Source organism: Eublepharis macularius, chromosome 15 (genome assembly GCF_028583425.1).
Source record: "Eublepharis macularius isolate TG4126 chromosome 15, MPM_Emac_v1.0, whole genome shotgun sequence".
NCBI lineage: Eukaryota > Metazoa > Chordata > Lepidosauria > Squamata > Eublepharidae > Eublepharis > Eublepharis macularius.
Window position 1 is genome coordinate 44977186 of NC_072804.1, and position 19679 is coordinate 44996864.

A 19679-nucleotide genomic window follows, 5' to 3' on the forward strand; every position below is an offset into this window, starting at 1 on the left:
GGTTCCTTGTTATTTTTCAGAGCCCCTAAAATCTGGTGTAAAAAGTCGCATTTCTGATCTTTATTTCGGGAACTCCTCTTTCTCTTTAACTGAAGGGATTATTTTTGAAAGATGCAGCGCAAGGCATGACGGTATTTGTAGTTCACCTTGGCCCACCGAGGCATTCTCAAGGCCTTCAGGAAACGCCTACTAACGACGCTAACGTGCCATGCGCGGTGTTTGATGGGAATTGTAGTAATATGGGGCAGGCGGAAGGGGAAGAAAAATAACCAACAGCTGTTTTCCCGAGATCCCCTGCGCGAACAGCGACTTCCTCTTTTGGTTGCTAAGTGACCGTAACGGCGGTAAGTTTGGGTCGGTAAGGGGTTCGGGTAGGCCGCGCCCCGCCGCTGACAGAGAGGTTGTGTGTCCAGTTAGTGGCTGGCGATCTCATGGAAATGTCACCGATCTGCAGACAAAATGGCACTTTTGGAGGGTGGACTCCATGGCATTATACCCCTCTTAGGTCCCTCCACCCCCCAAAGCCCACCCTTTCCAGGCTCTGCCCTCCCCAAATCTGCAGGAAATTCCCAGTCTGGAGCTGGCAACCCAAGGAGATGTTGTGAACGTGCTGAAATTCAGATGAATCTAGAATGGGCATTAAACAATAATGTTGATGTGGATGCCAAGTGGATTTTAGCAGTTGAGCTTGAGGAGAATCTATGTGACCAGCTCTGTCTTTTTTCCAAGGAGGTCAGAGCTGCGTGCGTGAAACTCGTGTCCTCCATTTTTATCATCACAACAGCTCTGGGAGGTAGCCTAGCCCAGGGTGGCATTCATGCCCTCTTTTTATCCTCACAACAACCTTTTCAGGTAGGCTGAGTTCAGTGAGCTTCATAGCAGAGCAGGGATTTGAACTCAGCTCTTCCCTATCCATATCTCACATGCTTAGTGGTGGGTCTCACATTTGTTAATCCCACCTGTCTTCTGAAGAGCTCTGGTTTCCATAGCCATGCTTGCCTTTGCCATTGTTATCTGCCTTCTGAAGGAAGTGAAGGCTAAAGAGAGAACTCTTCATATCCCCCTTTCTTGTTTCATCTTCACAAGAACCCTGCAAGGTAGGTTTAGGCTGAGAGGGAATGACGGGCCTGAGGTTAACCCCCTGAGCTTCATACCACAGGAGATTTGAACTGGGGCTTCTCTAGTCTGACACTAATCACTGCACCACACTGGCACCATATGAGCATTTTTTAAAGCAATGATAGCTAAATAGAACTTTCTTGTTCAGAGGCAGCGTATCCGGAAACACCTGTTACTTGGAGATGGGAAACAATGTTGCTTACATGGCTGCTTTGTGGATTTCCCTGAGGCTGCCATGGTGGGAAACTAGATGGGCCTCTTGTCTGTCCCACCATGGATGTTCTTATGAAAGCAAATAACTTGCTAAAGGTCACCCATAAACTGAGCAGTTGTTTGAAGATAAGTCTTTCTGGCTGAAGGCTAGCATCCTGGCTCTCCTTGCCCATAATAATCTAGACCAACCACTTTATTCTAAATGAGTGCAGTTTACCAGCACAATTAAAAAACCCCACTCCTTTCTAAGCATGTGCCAGAAAGACAGAGCTATCACACTTCAGCCCCACTTGAATGTGTGAGTGTGCTCCTGCCTGGGCCTCCTGTGTCTGTATAAGAAATGGCTCAGCAGAAGAAACTTTTCTGAGGATGCAGTGATAAGGTGAAATGTCACCTGATGCTTTTCTATCCTGTAAAAAGCTTGTCTTGCACCCTGAGCTGTCTCCTACAAAGATCCCAGAGAAACAGGATGCCGGCCTGAAGATCAGACCTGCTACATTAATTATCCCTGCATTTATGTAGTATGTTTCAAACCTGCTATATTAAGTCAGTAGTAGTATTCTGCCGTTGTGCGGTTGTTAGAGGTGGGAGGCTGAAAGATGATCATTTGACTTAAGGCTACCTTCCAGTTCATAGCTGAAATTTATAGCTTGGGCTTTTTTAAAGCTGTTAAATTACTCTATCTGTTGGCTATTTGAACATGGCGAATCATGCTGCATTTCTGGTTATGTGATCTTGCTGTTAAAGCCCCTTCCCTCCAATCTCAGTGATACAGGTTATCACTCTGAGGTATGATCCAAAATGCAACCATTATGACTGCTCCTTCACTGATTCCCTCATCAACTCCTCTTCCTATCTATTCAGAGTTAAACTGGTATGGGTCAATTTTTTAAAACTGGCTTATGCTTTTAATGGCAGCTTGAAATTGGCAGATGAAGCTTTTTGCAGCCTAGGTAGGAATACTATAATCTACTAGTTGCTACAAATCAAGTTGTTATAAAATGCACAGGGACAGGTTGGCCTTTTTTCCCCCTGATAATTTTGCAACCCAGAGTTGGATTAGAATTTGGCAATTCTGCTTATATGACTTGCTCAGGTCCTTTTGGGAAGCAATTGCAAAATTTGTCTTATTTTTGCCCAGCTTTCCCTGGCTGAGGTCAAGAATTTTTTTTTTAAGTGTGGGACCTTAATGCATAGCTCATAGTATTAATTGTACCTGCTCTGACCTCTAGAGATGGCTCAGGATAAAAATTAAAGTAATAAAGAGGGAAATTTTACTTTAACTTTCTTTCCTATATTTGGATGTGTATGTATGTGATTTACTTACATTATATGTCTGCCTTTCTCAATGACACTCAAGGTGAATTACACAGTGTAATTCAAGACAATCAACAGCTGGGACATTTGATAAAGAATACAGTAGGGTACAGGTGGCAGAAATTTGAAAACGAGCAGAAATCTTATACAGAGCTGAAATGATGTTGAAACATAAGCAATTTGACATAAATTAAACAACACTGAAGCAACCCAGTAGGAATATACTTACAATAACAGATAGTGCATGGTAGTATAGTCTACAGTCCCTATACCTTATCAAAGCTTCTCTTTGAACCATTTTGTTTCTCTGTTTCTAGTTTTTTGAGGCTCAATTTAGCATGCCAGTGCTGCTAAAAAAAATTTAACACCTGGTGTGGCACAGTGACTAGAATTTCAGACAAGGAGGAAACCCAGATTCAAATCCCTGCTCATCATGCAACTCGTAGGGTGATCTTGCACCCGTTATTCTGTTAGCCTAACCTATCTTGCAGGCTTCTTGGGTGGGGTGGGGGGAATAAACCAGAGGAGGGGAGAACTATTAATTGCCTTGAACTCTTTGGGAGAAAGGAAAATATTATAAATGTAATAAACAAATATAACTACCTGCCGCAACCTCCCACTCTCCTGTGATTCACAGCCTAGTTCTTTTTGTGGTAGCATATGTTTTTCCTTCTTTCCACTCCATTTTGAATTCTTTATTTTTGGATGGAGTTTTAGAGTGAGCTTGTTCCAAAGCTGATTTTTTCCCCTTGAGCTGCCAATTCTTTTCTTTCATGGCAGGGCTCCTCTTTCTATATCAACTGCATGAAAGGCAGAAATGGCGCAGCTTACCCTTCTCCTGGCTGAGGAGAAAGGCAGTGACACTGGCTTCACCAATTGAATTTTTGCCTGTTCTAGGGATATTTTATTTATTTATTTTACAAAATTTATATCCTGCCTTTCTGACCTTGCAAGGGCTGCCAAGGTGGCTAACAAATTAAAACACACATTATAAAAACCACATTTTAAAACTATTCAAATCAACCGCCAAACCCAAAACAACTAAAACTGGAGCTAAAATACATACAAAGACATAAAAACAACCATTAAAACTTATTAAAATACACAGGATCCCTGCTACATACAGGCTGACAACCAAAATCTCTTCACATAAACATCATAGCCACGTATTTGGATATTGACTGGTAAGGGACGGCAGCTCTGCTTTCTTCAGCTACAATCACCAATGATTCTGCAGACAAGGGGTATTTATTTACAGAAGCACAGGTGTAGGGTTTCTTTTGGTTTTGGATTCTCGCTCATGTTGGAAATTATCCCACTTTTCTCCTCCTAGAATGGAATGGATTGTGCTGTGTGTCCATATAAGCAGTGCTGGAGCTTCAATTTGTGCTAGATTTTTAAAATATGGATAGGATGAAAGGTTAGACACGTGTAGGGCACTATATGTATCACCTTGCAGCAGATGTGGGTTTGCCTCTGAGAATACCTGCAACAATTTGGATTTTTGACAAGCATATCTGCATGATGCACATGTCTGCAAACTGGTTTCTTGCACTCACACTGGTTTTTTTTTAATACATTTACTTCACAAGTGTTTGAAGTGACCCTGTGTGTGTTCTTTCACTAGCGTAATGACCAAATGGTTTGAGCTTATTGTTCGGTGAAGGTAATTCTGTAACATTAGGTAACAGCATTTTGCAGCTGCTTCTGAAAAATCCTTACCCCCCCCCCCCCCCGCCACCTTCTAGCCTGTGATCTATTTTAAATGAGTTTCTAGAATGTGTTAATTTTTCCTTTGGAGCCTCTTCCTACACCCAGCTCATCAACAGCTATTTTCTTACTTAGCCAGTGTGCTAAGTAAGGCTATTATTGAGCCTTTAACACTTATGTTTAGTATCAGTATATAGTTTCAGCAGTGTTGGTAGCAGAAAGCTTGATGTTGCAAAATCTGGCCCCCTGGTTTATGTTTGCCTTTTGTTGATGCTCAAACGGCTGTATTTCAACCTGCTTTAGGGTCAGTTCACCTACAAACAGCTTTTGGAATTGACATGCTTCTGCCTGCTTGAACTTCACGAATGCCATCACCACTAGATCTTTCTACAGCTTGTTTCTATCCTGTGGACAGTATTACTAGATGACTTTATTCTGTTAATCTGTCTGAGACGCTTTTATGCCTTCCTTTCCTCCAGGGATTAGTATACATGGTTTTCCCTTCTCCATTTTACCCTCACAATAACCCTGTGAGGTAGGTTAGACTGAAAGAGAGAACACGACTAGCCCAAGGTCACCTACTGAACTCCCATGGCGGAGTGTGGGTCTCACTGATCCTAATCCGACATGTCTGGCAGTTGCTTTGTAATAGCACAGGCACTTCCCAGGAATAGTTTTTCTACTAATAATGTCATGTTTGTCTCCTGCTGCCTTCTCTGAAGAGCCTTAGGCGGGGGGGGGGGGGGAATGAGGTGGTGGGAAGAAGGTGTGCAGAGATTTTAAAGCTATAGCTTCATCCAACAAACGGTGTGTGTATGTGGTCTTAACCTTTAAAGCCCTTAACAGACTGGGACTGACATACCTGCGGGACCATCTTTCACCCTATATTTCCTGGAGGTTGCTCCAGTCAGCAGATAAACAGCTACTGGTGGTGCCTGGCCCCAAGGAGGTTTGCCTTGCCACAGCCAGGGCCAGGGCTTTTTCAGCCATGGCACCGATCTGGTGGAACTCTCTGTGGAGGCCTGGTCTCAGCAGGAGTTGTTGTTGTTTTGCCGAGCCTGTAAGATGGAGATGCTCCACCAGGCTTATGGTGGTTGAGGCTGGCGGATCACCCACCTGGCTTCCTGCCAGTGTGTGTGTGGGGGTGTGTGTACCCCGACCCTGTAATAATTAGCTCTTTTCCACCCTGCCCCATGGATCCTAAAGAGAGCTGAGATGTGGGATGCATTGTGTGCTGCTCTAATTTGTTTTATATAGTATTTGTATGATGATATTAGTGTTTTTATTGTATGTTTTTATTATTTATATTTATTATGTTGTCATCCGCTCTGATCCTGCTTGCAGGGAGAGTAGATTATTATATAAATAAATAAATAAACGTGTATTTACGCGGGTGACGTAGCCTTACCAATCTCGTTTTGACATAATGGCATCACGCTCTCTTGCAGATGAATCCTGACCCCATCACTCCTCGTTTAGAGAGAGCAAGACACTACTGGTAAGACCTGATATAACCAATATACAGAGGCACAGTTCTGTACTGTAGCATTGCAAGTTGGAGGTGGTGTGGTACTATATTTTTAAAAGTTCCCTCCCACACTCCCGTGGAAAAAATCTCCACCTCATGCTTGTAGAGAACTGACACACTCAGGCACAGGGCTGTGCTAAACATTTACTAGTTTGCTATGTTCACAGAGGTTTTGGGGCTTGGGAGAGAATTTGTAAATATGATCTCCTCACACATACCTGGATTCTGAAGTGGTACAGTTCACAGTTCGACTGCCTCATTTTGTGTACGGTGTAGATTCTTTCTGATCCATTGTTGAATTGAGAGGCGGGCAATTAATATCCCCAGGCTGCAGCAGAAATTGTAAGTTCTACTTTAAAAACTCTGTGAATCTCTCCTTTTCAAAAAACAGATAAAAGAGCACACTTCTAGCTCTCCAGGTTGCTAAAGTGTGAATTTGTGACTGCAAATGTTTCCAAGGCATTATGTCAATCCCTGGTATATACCCAGGCAATTTTTATATCCTGGCTGCTTGTGCTTTTTTGCTCTATGGATGTCTTAATGTAGTCTGAACTGGCTAACAATCAAATGCTATATTGAAAATGGACCTTGGGGTGTGCTAATTTGAATATGGTCGGTATAGTTAAAAGAAGTGCGCAGTCTTGGTAGTTGCTAATGATTAACTTCCAGAGCTTCTGTGATGGTGAGTTAAACAATTAGCATGTCCAGGCGTATGTCAAAGTTCTTAGGATGGTGTGGCAGCCATTGTCAGTGAACCAAGGGGCCTTTCCAATACCACCTTGCTGGTAAAACTTTTCTGGAAGGTTCCACAGGTAGTCTTACAGCCTGTGCTCATTACTCAGACATCACTGATTACAGTTAGATTTACATTTGGGTAAGTGGACCTGGAATTGCTGTCTTCCCTGGCTGTAGCGATGTGTTAAATTCGAATTTGTTGCCATTTGAAAATTCAGTAATAGTAGTTCCAGGATATTTGGCACTGAGATGGAAGCTGAAACTCCAGGTAAACACTTCTATCCTTCTGAGAGTAAAGAACTGCCTGGATCAGGCATGGAAATAGACTTTCGGCATCAAGTAAGAATTTCCTCCCTGCAAGCAAGAAGGTTTGTCAATTGGAATTTCTGATTTCTCATGAGGCTGTCAGTGAGGCACAGGCATTTAGCACAGGAGTGTGTCATCAAGTGGACCAGTAGCTTTTGTAGTCTTATTCCCAAGGCAGTTACTAAATCTTCCACAGGAAGGAAATAACAGGGATAGCTATTCTATGAATTCTCAGGCAGTAGAATGCACACTATATTTGTTTCCAGCCTAATTCAAGGTGCTAGTGCTGATCTTCAAAGCCCTATAGGGCTTGGGAGCAGCATACCCAAAAGACCACCTAATCCCATACTAGCCTACCCAACCACTACGATCATCTTCTGAGGTCCTGCTTCAGGTATCTCTCGCCTTCTGTGTTCTAGGTATATGACGACCCGGGAGAATGCCTTCTTGGTTGCGGTCCCAATATAGCGAAACCCTCTCCTCTCGTATACATTTGTCCCCTTCCATCTCTCTTCTGCTGGCAGTTGAAGACTTTTTTTGGTATTGCGTGGCCTTTCCCCTTCCTGTCCTATGTTTTTGATTTCTGTTCTTTAAAATACATGCTTTATTTTGGTTTTTAGCTGATTTTGTGTTTTATAACGTCCTCTTAGCTACCTCGGTGACCCTGATTGGGCCAAAAGGTGGGATATAATTTTTTTGCAAATGAATAAGTACACAGCTGTTGTGGCATCTGAGCTGCTGGTTCTGGGCTGACCTGCCTCGAGTGGAATGAAGCACACTCAGGAATGATAATCCCACTTGCCATTTTGAAGTATCTTGGCAACTGGTAGCTACTGGGAACAGCGCCAGCTTTACTGTAAGTAAAGAGAGGCAGCTGCAGCTACACCTGCAGAAGCAGGGAGTGTCCTGGGAGCGAAGCCCAAGAGAGAGAGGATAGGGAGTGGTTCTGCCTTTTCCCATACAGAAGGACAGGCTGGGCCCTGTTGTCGAGAGTTTGAACTGCATCCTCTCCCAAGGCAGGAAGGCCATGTCGGAGCAGCGCAAAAAAGAGCCTTGTGGCTTGTTAAAGGCAGGCAGATTATAAGATAGGCATAAGCTTTTGTGGGCTAGCACCAACTTCCTCAGATACAGGAAGTCACTTCTCTGTTAGCAGAAGGGAAACCATTGTCAACAAGGTGATCAAAATGCAAAAAGGGTCCATGACATTTGTATGTAAAATTCAGAAGTATACAGGATTTCCACCAGAACCATTATGCTCTGATCTTTGAGAAAGGGAGAGAGACTGGCCATGCTTGGCCGGGCAAACCGTCTCCTTATGGAGTCACTGAAGAACTTAGAATGGCCATAGGTGTGCTCCGAGAGCTGTGTTTGTATCCTGTGTGAAGTTACAACCTGTGGCAGTGTCTTTGAATTTTGATTAACACTTTGTATGTGCAGACTGAAATAAATTGCTTGATGTGGTCTTTTGCTGATGCTTCTTAGGATGGATCTCTGGACTGGGGTGCGTGTGGAAGCCCTGGGACAAGAACTGGGAATCTGGCTGTATCTGAATCTGGGAGGTGGCTTCCTGGATGCTGGGCTCCATTTCACTGCTTTGACTGTCAGAACTGAACATGTGTGGATAGAGCCCGCAACTTTCTCTTCTTTTGCTTGAACGTGTCTCAGCCAGAGGCTGCAGTGCTGTACTGTGCAGGACTGGCAACCAACAGGGGCTGACTTCTGTGCTAAAGACAGCTTTTGAGCTGTAAGGCTGGCTACCCAAGGGAGCTCTGGTGTTGTTGAAAAGCTACAAAACAGACTGGTAGAGTAAGGTCTCCCCACCCAACTCCCCAGTCGTCATGCAGTTGTGTGCCATCTGCCTCCCCCTTGCCCTCAAATGGGCAGGCAGATGAACTGCTGCTCTGGGAACTCAGGATAGTGACCCTGAAAGCAGGGAGCTGGGAAAAGGTGCTGTGCTGAGGTTCTTTGGCCTAAAGAGAACCTTTCCCTTGCAGGGTTTGGCTAGGAGATGTTACCAGCCATAGGAAAAAGTTCAGTTCCACACAACACAAGAGCATTTTGTGCTTATATCCATGAAAGCAGTATTTCATGAGCTGTAGATTTCTAGAAATCTACAATGCACTTTTCTTTCTTGCCAAAGAAGTTTCTGATTGTATTGAAACCAAGTTTTATGCTTTGTGCAACTGAAGAACTGTAGACAATAGCATTTAGCCAGAAGACCATAATAATCAGTTTTACAAAAAAGCCTCACCCCCGCCTCCCAAATCCCTATTACTAAAATCCCTATTACTTCAGAAATGAATCGTATTTTGCTTACCTGACCTCACTCTGAACATACGGCGCTTAATTTTGCTGCAATCATGGCAAAGTTGACCATTTTAAAGGTTACAAATGTACATTGGTCATTTAAAAAGAAATGCAGATTTCTGGTTAATAGAACAAGCTTTTCCAGCATCTAAGACATTTCCTTGGAATTGCACAAAAAGAACAGAGAACTAAACCATGCAGAAAACTTTCTGCGAAACAAAACCTCTGAATTCCAAATCTGTTGTTTTTTTGGAGTAAACTGGTATATGTTTCACCTGGAAAGATCATACAAGGGAGGAAAAAAATTCTGAAAATGCTGAGATGTTCCCACCCATCCACCCCTCTATAAATGTTGACAACTTGAGCGCAGGATTCCAAAAAGGCAGGACAAGCCAGAAAACAGACAAGAACATCTACATTCAGAGCAGAGTGATTCAACCCTGAGCAGGTGCCATAAAGTAAACCACAAGCCATTTATTTAATCCCATCAGGCCTGGAGATTTTTCCCTTCTTTGTGCCGCCATATTAAAATGCAAAGCCAGTCTGCTTTTATGTGGCCAGCCACAGTAACATTCTTCAGACCTGCCAACCTAAAAGGCACCACTTTGAAACCAAGCTGAAGGCCATCAGGGCAGCCTTAACCCTTTGGTGGCAAGTTACCAGCTCTGAGCATGGAGCCCTCTGATGGGTTTCTTGCAGTGCTCAGCAACTGAGTGAGAATAATCAATACCCGCCCCCCTGCCTTCTCTCAGGATGATGTGGTCAGTGGGCCCCTAGTTTATCAAAGCCTGCCCTGTGGAAATGCAGGATGTGTCTGTGGGTCTTAGAGAAGGAATGGAAGCTAACGTTCTCTACTAAAGAAGCAAGATCCCCACTATCACAGAAATTGTGGTAATTGGAACCGTTTCTGAATACCAGGCAGATTTGTAGTAGCCAGTGTTATGTTCAGAGGATTGGATCCCACTAGTTCTTCCATGGGTAAACAAGGAAGTAGGGGATCCCCTTTGACCACCAGAAAAGCTATGCCTAGGGATCACAGGACATGCTTGGCTAAAGCCCTGTGTGACAGGAGCTGAATTATGAGGGAAATAATAATAATAATAATAACTGTACTTATATATCGCTCTTATAGACAGATTAGTGCCTCACTCAGAGTGGTGAACAAAGTAGTGTAGTTCATTATTATCCCCACAATACAGCTGGGAAGCTGGGGCGAAGGGGAGTGGCTTGCCCAAGGCCCCCTGCTGAGCATTATGCGCCCCCGTTGTCAAAATTTACAGAGGGATGGATGGGTGGGATTCAAACCAGCAGAGTGCTCATTTACAGCCCAACCACTTAACCACTATGCTGCAGCAGCTATTGGCCCTTAAGCAGATCAAGCCATACATGGTAAATCAGGCACAACTGTGTGCTTATATATGGTCTTTTAGACAGATTAGTGCCCCACTCAGAGTAGTGAATAGTCAGTGTTGTTATTATCCCCACAATACAGCTGCGGTTGAGAGGAATGGCTTACCCAAGGCCACCTGCTGAGCTCCTGGTTAGTAGTGGGATTCGAAGCAGCAGAATGCTGATTCATAGCCCAATCACTTAACCGCTATGCTACAACGGCTCTCCATGGAACGAGTCCCAGGGGAAAAGCTGACTGGATCCAACCCCGTGCCCTGTTCGATTATAAATGATGTGCTTCTGTGTTTTGTTAATTGCTGTGATGGTAAAAAAAACACCTTCAGGAAAGGTCTTCTGTGACTGTTGAGCCTGATGCAGGAAAAGAGATGATATTTAGGGGCCAGAGAGAAGTTTCCGTTCTATGAAACAGCGTAATTAAGATATTTAAATCTTTGCTTCTGTCAGCTGTGCATCAAGTCTAGCTGCTTTTTGTGCAATGCTGGGTCTTTTGTGGCAGATATTAATCTGCTCTGTTCTGCCTTGAACGTGTCCCAAAATCCATTTCGGGGCCTTATGTTTAAAACTCTACCCACTTGAAGATGGGGCAGGTTCCTCCTTTTCCATTTCTGTGCCACAAAAACGTGTTTGGATAAATAACCTTGCATGTCGGACCTGTTGACCAGCTATAGGTAGTACCGACTACATCCCTGTGATCTTGCCTGGTCTGTTTCCTTCCTTCTTGCGCTACATCTAGACTCTGCAAGTTGCTGTGGCATTGTTGTACAATTTAGCACGAAGTTAGAACTGTGGGGGAACTAATGGGGAGCCTGTGTGGGTGTCTTTGTTTTATGTAAAGATCACAGAGGGACCTGTAGTGTTGGACTGTGCCACTGTTACTGTTCTCAGTCCTACAGTCTGTTGTTTAGACTTGGAGGAATCAACAGAATCTCTGTATGGTTGCTAAATATATTGACTTGGCACACCTAATGTGGAAGAGATCTATGTTTGAAATCATCATAAACGTTGCTGTTCCTGGATTCTACGAAAGCATCCGAAATGCAGACAGTAACAAGTGACTACTTAGCCCAGTTTGGTAAAACGTATCTTGTTCTGGACGTCTTCTTTAAGATCATATTTGCATCTTGGGAGTGATTCTGGATTCAGCTTTGCAGATAGATGCTTGGCTGGTTATCTGCCGCAGTGCTTTTTAGCTGCTTTGACTAGCCTGCTGCCTAATCTCTCACACTAATCTTTGATACTTTGATCTCCGCCTTCCTCCAAGGAGTTGAGAATGGTGTATGTGGTTGTCTCTCTTTCTCCATAAACGCAGTGTCTCCTTTTGGACAGAAATGATCTTGCTGCTGCTTACCATACTACGATTACATCCCAGCTTGATTACTGTAATACAAAATCTGTGTGGGGCTGTGAAGACTGTCAAGAAACTTCAGCGGATCTAGAATATGGCATCCAAATAGGCAGTGACTAGCCACAGGGATTATATTTATTCAGTTGTGAAAAAGCATAATTTATCGTGCTGTTGTTGAGTCAATGTTGACCTATAAATACCAAAATGGCCTGGATCTAGAAAATATATTAAATGTCATTTTCTCCCGCATGGCCTTTCCTACAAGTTAAGATCATCTGTTGAGTCTCTTCCAGAAAAAGCGTCTTTTTTGTGGTGGCATTCTGGTTATGGAACCCCCCTCACCATTCAAATATACCCAATGCTCACATTATCATTTAAGCACCAGCTGATGTCTGTTGTGTTCACCCATGCGTTTAACCCTTTAGTTTTGCTTGGTTTCTGTTTGTATACTCTAAGCTATTGCTTGCTATGTTTTGCTGTTTTAACTTCCCTTATCATGTGGTTAACAGATAACTGGGCTTTTAAAAAAAAATAACCATCCAATAAATTTCCCTTTGAACTTTTCCACTCAGGGTGTGGTCTACCTCTTATTGACTCCTTTTACATGTGCTTTCCCAAATGTGGCACAATATGCCAGTTTAGTTTGATGAAGGTGAAGTATAAAGGAAGTAAATAAATGTAAATATTTAGGCATCTGGCTTTTTTCCAGTTAAGTTTAGCAAGTCCGTGGCTTGGTTTTCAGAGCTCAGCTGGATGATCTCCATTTTGAGTTCTTCGCTTTGTGCCGTACCCACTTCACATTGAAAGCCTGTTATTAAATTTAGATATGCCATCCTATTCCTCCGGCTCAGGATGAATAGAATCTCTTGTCTCATTCTTCATTTTAAAAGCCCCTTCCCCCTTCTCCCGGTCTGATGCTATCCTTTGCATTAGTATGACTGACATCTTTGCCTGTCTCAAATTTTTTCCCCATGCTGTTGAACATCGGGTGGAAACCTCACCTGTATAAGTGATTCTGGAACCTAAATTAGCATTTCCAAAGTCTAGGAGCTATGTACTTTTTAAGCAGTAGATGGGAGATTTTGGCAGGTGCTTCTCCCCTCATTGGAGAAGAGTGGTAAGTTATGTTGCATCTCTGGCACAATTCTTCCTTTTATTTGACAATTATTCAACTGTGCAGGAACCCTGGATGTACTGAATTTGGCAATATCCTTTTTTTGTATCTAATCCTAGAAATGCTTCTCCTTTTCATCATGACATTGGGATCTTTGGCACAGTGTGAGAGTTCATTTCAGGTTTTGCCCTTGGGAAAAAGTGAGTAAGGAGATAGCAATAAGGATTTTTGCCTCAAGAATTTATTCCAAAGACGTTTCAATCAGCATATACCCCCCAGGCTAAACAAACAGCTTCCTTATCTGCTGACATTAGCATGTTGGAGAGTTCCCTTCCATATTGGTTTAGAAAGCAATTCTACTTTTTCTCAATCAGAGGAAGACATCATGTGTGGCAGTAATGCCATCTACATTTTTTTGCTACATATTTTTGCTTAGGTGTATGAAAGGATTTCTAGCTTTCCCATGAGCATTCTGGATTCAGTGTTTTTTTAGGAGAATGCAGTTGCTCCCCCCCCTTAAAAATGTTTATTAAGTGTAAGTCATGCCCTTCTAGAAGAGGCAAGTTAAATCATTTCCACCAAAGCCATTTTGATTTCCCCCTCCACCAATCTCTGCCCTCTGTTTGGAGATATCACAATCATATTTTTGCTAGGGTCACATATTCTATGATGTCAAGGACATTCTTCAAAAGTGTCAGCCTGTTTTTCTTGGGGTGTGTGTGGAGAATGTTGCATCTAGCAGGAGAATTTCTGGCTCCCTGGTTGCACAGTTGCATGTTATTTATTTTAGGAGCAGGTATCTCCTGCTTACCATACTCTGTGAGTTAGATCGGGCCTGCTTTTTCCCTCATTCCCTCTTCTCTCTACAGAGCCCACCCCCACATAGCCTGGCTTTTTCTTGTCTGTGCCATTTATTGGGGGAGAGGAGAGATCTTGCTGTTATCTGGCATGATACTTTGGAAAAGCTTCTGGGAAGGTTTGCCCTCTGGAATCTCCTAGCAGTTGCCTGTAATTAGCACAATTCTTTCAGTTCATTGCTGGTCCAGTAATGCTTTACATACTTGCCAGTGGTTCGCTTAAATGCCAACCCCAGGTTTTGCGCGGTAGAAATAACTCATTCACCGTTTTCTAGTGTGGGAAAATCTTTTCCCATTCCACTGAGGAGAGTCAGGATGTTTGATTCTTTGGTTTGGAAATCTAAGTCGGACTGCATGCTGTCAGAAAGCAGTGTGCCTGTAGCCGGAGAAAGTTCGTTCTTCCATAGGCTTGTGCATCAGCCACAACCACATTGCAAAAAAATGTTTTGTTTGCAACATCCTGCTCCATCTTCCAGAATGATGCAGGAAATGGTATAGGACGTTTTTTGCTAGGGGCTTCTAGTATATCCATATCTCATATTGAGTAAGACTGGCACAATAGCCATACCGTGTCCCAAGTGTGTTAACATACATTCTTGGCAACCCAGGGTTAATGCAAACACTGGGTATCTTTTCTTCTCCGTAGCATTTTTTCGAAGAAGGAATGAGCAGCCACTGAGTTCCAGAGATAGACAAGAGAGAAAACTTCTTAAATCACTCCTGCAGTTTCCTGTATTCTCCCTATTGACTGGGTTGGGGAAGTAAAAAGAGAGCAAGAGAGAAGAGACAGCTTCATGCTAAATGAGCAAACTGAAGAAGGAAGAAGGAGGTAATGTGCCTGCCAGGAAGCCTTTTATCCTCTCCAGGACCATGACGGGGAGAGGATCGGGTGGCTTTAAATGGCATGTCAGATTTGGCAGTGGCACAAATCTCAAGGAAGTGGATTCAATTCACTTCCCCCTTGGGTTGTGGATGGCCATTAGTGAGATCTGATGCATTGGCTACAAGTGTGAGTTTAGTGACTAGAGTCCTGGACTTTGACTGGAAAGAGTTGGGTTCAAACCTTCATTCAGTCACAAAGCTTGTTGGGTGACCTGGAGCCAGTTACTGTCTCTCAGCCTAACCTGTCTCACAGACTTGTTGGGAAGATAAGATTGGAGGGAGCAAAGCCCCATCTATGCTGCCTTGAGTTCCTTGGGGGAAAGGTGGGATAACAGCCTAGTCATGACTGGATAGAAGCAGCACCCTGTCAAATTGTCACAGCAGATTGCATAAAAGGCTGCTTAATCGTATTTTTTTTAAATCCTGCCCTTCAGTGAAGCATTGAAGGAGGTGTACACAGTTCTCCTGTCCTCCAAACAGGCTAAGCAGAGAGAGAGAGAGAGAAAGTGGCCCAAAGTCATCTACCAAGTGTTATGGCTGAGTGGGGGCTGGAACCCTTGCCAGAAACGTAACCACTACACCATGCTGGCACTGGAGGGGATGCAGTGCCACTTTTCCATGAACGCAAGGACTTCCGCCTATGCAATGTGACTTTTTTGGGCTCCCCTCCCCTTTTGAAGCAACTTGAAATGGCCCTCAAAATCTTACTCCTGTGTGGTTACCCTTTCCCCCAGGAGCAGGATTTCAGGGGGCATTTTGGGGTGCAAACGTTGCACTCTGGAAATGTGATGTAGGATCCGCCCCGCTGTCCTTTAGAGGTGCATTTATAGCAAGGAGCTGTGTCTTCTCTGCCAGCGGTCATGGATCCACTAGGAAGAAACTTTTGTACTTGGTTTAGGTTTCATTTCATCCTCGCATGCAATGCAGCTGTGCCTAATATGTGCCACCAGGTCACAACTGACTTCTGGCAACCCCGGCAAAGGGTTTTCAAGGCAAGTGAGAAGCAGAGGTGGTTTGTCTTTCTCGGCACAGTCGTCGTTGCTGTCTCCCACCCAAGTACTGGCCTGTTTAGCTTCTGAGATCTGACGAAATCGGGCTGTGTCATGCTGCTTTCTCTCTTCTATGTCTGATAACATGGGCCTAAATAAGTAAGAATTAATTTGCTCTGGCTAGAGACACGATGCTGTTGAGCAGTTCTCCATCTGACTCCATTTTGCAGCCAGAAGCCCCAGGCCTGCCATGTTGGAAGATGAGCAAGAGATCTCGCACACAGCAGAAGAATATTCTTGCCGAATAGCTGGGTGAATTGAGCCTTTAGCGAGCTGCCTTGTCTCCGGAGTTGCTGCAGCATTTTTCACACAAATCTGACCGCAGTGTGGTCTTGGCTTCTCCAGAGACAGCTTTAAGGGCATTTCAAGCCAAACCAATCAAAGCTCTGCTCTGGGTGGAGAAAAAAGAACTCTCTTTGAATCCCTTCTGCCAGTGAGTGCCGGGAGAGCCACACAGATAAACGCTGTAATATGAATTGATCAGACGTTACTGGGAGCCATGAAATTCCTCCCGAGCAAAAGGGATTCAGGCTGTTCATTACAACATGGTACGGCAGGGTCAGTGAATGGGACGCTTTCACAAGAAAAAACAAAAACCGTTGCCTCAGCAACTGCAAGCCGGAAAAACAAGCGTGGTGGAAATTTCCTCCCCAGTTCTGTGCAGGATCTAAAGCTGTGGCTGTTGCAAAGACGATGGAAATCCCAGAAAACAATCGCTTAACTGCTCTAGAACCTTCAAACCCGACTCCTTCCAAGTGTGTCACTCTTTTGGAATTGCCTGTGTGCTAGTGGATGTAAAAAAGCAGAAATTTCCCTGGGCTGGATTAACCAGCCTGCTGTAGAGTTGGTTCCCAGTCCATACGAGAGGATAGTCCTACCCCACAGTGATGGGAGCCTTTAAATGTTATTAATTGCTGAGAGCTTTGTGGCTGTTTCCCAGGTCATCTTGGCAGGGAAGCAACAGCCAAGTTTACTTTTATTAGTGTTTGTATACTGCGTTTAAACTGTCATGGTCCTCAGAGGAGTTCACAGTTAACAAAAATCAGTGGAACGGTAGCCAGGAATTCTGATAGCGAGGGAACTCTCTGAAATATACCTGGGCACTGGGGAGGTTACCTACTGAGCATCTTGCTGGTCTGTGAAGCTTGCTATATCAGACACAGGCAAGTTTTTTCTTTAGGCCATCTCTTTGGGATACCAGGTGTTCTCAATGGCATCAAATGTTACCACTGCTGATGGCCCAAGCGCAGTGGTTTCTGGCTGTGTCCCCCCTGCCCCCCCCACAACAGTGGCAAATATTATGCAGAAAGGCAGGGGCAGATGTCCTCAGCTGGGAGGAAATGCAGTGTGCTGCTCACCTGGACATTCCAAGGAGCTGATTGGCTATGGAGTCCTACATTCAGAACAGATCCAGGGGAGAATTTAGCAGGACATGGTATGAATAACTCCTTCTGCATATCCCTCCGTTGAAGCCAAATGTCCTATCACTGGATGGACTTGTGTCTAAATGCATTGCTCTTCCTCATGATCATGTAGGAGAGCATTGGAAAAGTATGACTTCCCGTGCAGGTGCCTACAATTCCTATTTAGGTTCTTTTGTCCTTTAAATTTAGCCTACCTGGGCTCTTTGCTGGTCGACGCGAGTTTTCACTTTTAATAGAGACGTGGGACCCTAGACTAGAGATTATAATGTTGGGCGTGACATCAGGCGTCTTAACTTTTTAAAGCAAATATTCTGAGGGGGAAAAAATCTGGGAACTGGGAGAGTGTTTTGGAGTTTCCAGGAGAGGTCTTTCATAAAAGTCTTTGTCATCTTGCTCCTTCTGGCTGTATTCTTCATGCTTTCCTCTTCCTCCAAATATTAATTTAATTTAATTTAATTTAATTTATTATATTTATATTCCGCCCTCCCTGCTTTCGCAGGCTCAGGGCGGATAACAAATACAAACATGTTTAAAAACATTTAAAAACATTAAATAATACATTTAAAAACATTTAAAAACATTAAATATAACAATTCATGCTGCCCAGTGGTTCATACATGCCTCTGTGTTTGCATAGGGGTGATGGTTTAACCCCCCCTTCACGGGGGGGGGCGGGCACTGCCCGGCGTTAGCCATATGCCTGGCGGAATAGCTCTGTCTTACAGGCCCGGCGAAATGCAAGCAAATCTTGCCGGGCCCTTGTCTCGCAAGACAGAGCATTCCACCAGGTCGGGGCCAGGACTGAAAAGGCCCTGGCCCTGGTCGACGCCAGGCGGGCCTCCCTAGGGCCAGGGACACTTAAAAGATGTTTTCCGCCAGAGCGGAGAGTCCTCCGGGGCTCATATGGTGAGAGACGGTCCCTCAGATACGTCGGTCCCAGTCCGCGTAGGGCTTTGTAGGTTAACACCAAAACCTTGAACCTGATTCGGTACTCCACTGGCAGCCAATGCAGCTGGCGTAGCACCGGTGTAATATGCTCCCACACCGGTGCTCCAGCAATGACCCGCGCTGCTGCATTCTGTACCAGCTGTAACCGCCGGATCAGGCCCATGGGAAGCCCAGCGTAGAGCGCGTTACAGTAATCCAACCTAGAGGTGACCATTGCTTGGACCACTGTAGTCATGTCACGGGGAGACAAATAAGGGGCAAGCTGCCTGGCCTGCCGAAGATAATAAAAGGAAGACCTGGCAACTGCAGTGATCTGGTCCTCCATCTTCAAGGAGGAATCCAGAATCACCCCCAGGCTCCTAACCCTCGGGGCCAGTGTAAGTGCTGCCCCATCAAGTGTAGGAAGCCGGGGTCCCAAAGCCATCTCCCCACGACCCACATACAGGACCTCCGTCTTCGTGGGATTCAATTTCAGCCGACTTTGTCTCAACCAACCAGCCACAGCCTCAAAAGCACGCTCCAGGGCATCAGGGGCCGATCCAGGCTGCCCGTCCAACAACAGATAAAGCTGGGTATCATCCGCGTATTGGTGACACCCAAGCCCGAAACTCCGCACCAGCTGGGCGAGGGGGCGCATATAGATATTAAATAATAATGGAGAGAGTATCGCTCCCTGTGGCACACCACAAACCAGTGGCATTCATTTCCAAAGCTATCCAGAGGAATCAAGAAAACCCTCCCCCCCAAATTAAAAGTAAGCGTACACCAAAATTATTTATTTGGAATTATTTGTTCAGATCAGACTTCAGGAAGCTTTCTGCCACCCATGGAAGAGGCAGCTAGATACCCACAACCCAGTTAAGGCTGTGTCCCTGGAAAGCTGAGCACCGGGGGGAGAACGATGGAGTCCAGGTATGAAAGCCATTTGCCAGGCAAGTGCTACGAAGAATGTTGCATGTGCAGTGGAAGAAAATTTGGGAGACCCTTTGAAGGAAACCAGCAGAAATGTGTGTAGAACGCAGTGTAGTTTGCCTCTGTGTGTGATGCCAGTAACACATTACTTAGAATGAGATAGTAGACTTTGCATGGAGTTGTAAGTGTCCTATTAAGCTAGCAGCCTGTGGAGAGATTACATCAACATTTCACTCTATCCTAGTGAAATGCAGGGAGCTTTTTATTTTGTGATATGGAGTTATTCAAAATTATAGTCCCATCCAATAATCCATAGCAATACAATTTAGAATCCCCTCCCGAGCCCCCACATTCAGTGTGACTAGTAGAACGGTTCTTAATTCTATTCAGGGGTGAGACCAGGGTGAACAAGAACCCTCTGAATATGTACCCTGCTTGTTCATGCCAATTCACTGGCAAAGACATATGCGCCGAATCACAGTTTGGACTTGGGCACAGGGATC

The 19679-nt window shown here is 44.5% G+C and overlaps 1 protein-coding gene across 3 annotated transcripts in view; it reads left to right on the plus strand.

Moving 5' to 3' along the window:
- The first annotated feature begins 310 nt into the window (after positions 1–310).
- The window catches only part of PROSER3 (proline and serine rich 3), a 32087-nt gene continuing 12718 nt past the window's right edge, over positions 311–19679 (plus strand). For all 3 annotated transcript variants that reach the window (XM_054999422.1, XM_054999424.1, XM_054999423.1), the window contains exons 1-3: positions 311–344; positions 5808–5857; positions 19062–19176. In XM_054999422.1, the coding sequence (XP_054855397.1) occupies positions 19166–19176 (11 nt within the window). In that variant the 5' untranslated portion in view covers positions 311–344; positions 5808–5857; positions 19062–19165. The remainder of the gene's footprint in view (positions 345–5807; positions 5858–19061; positions 19177–19679) is intronic.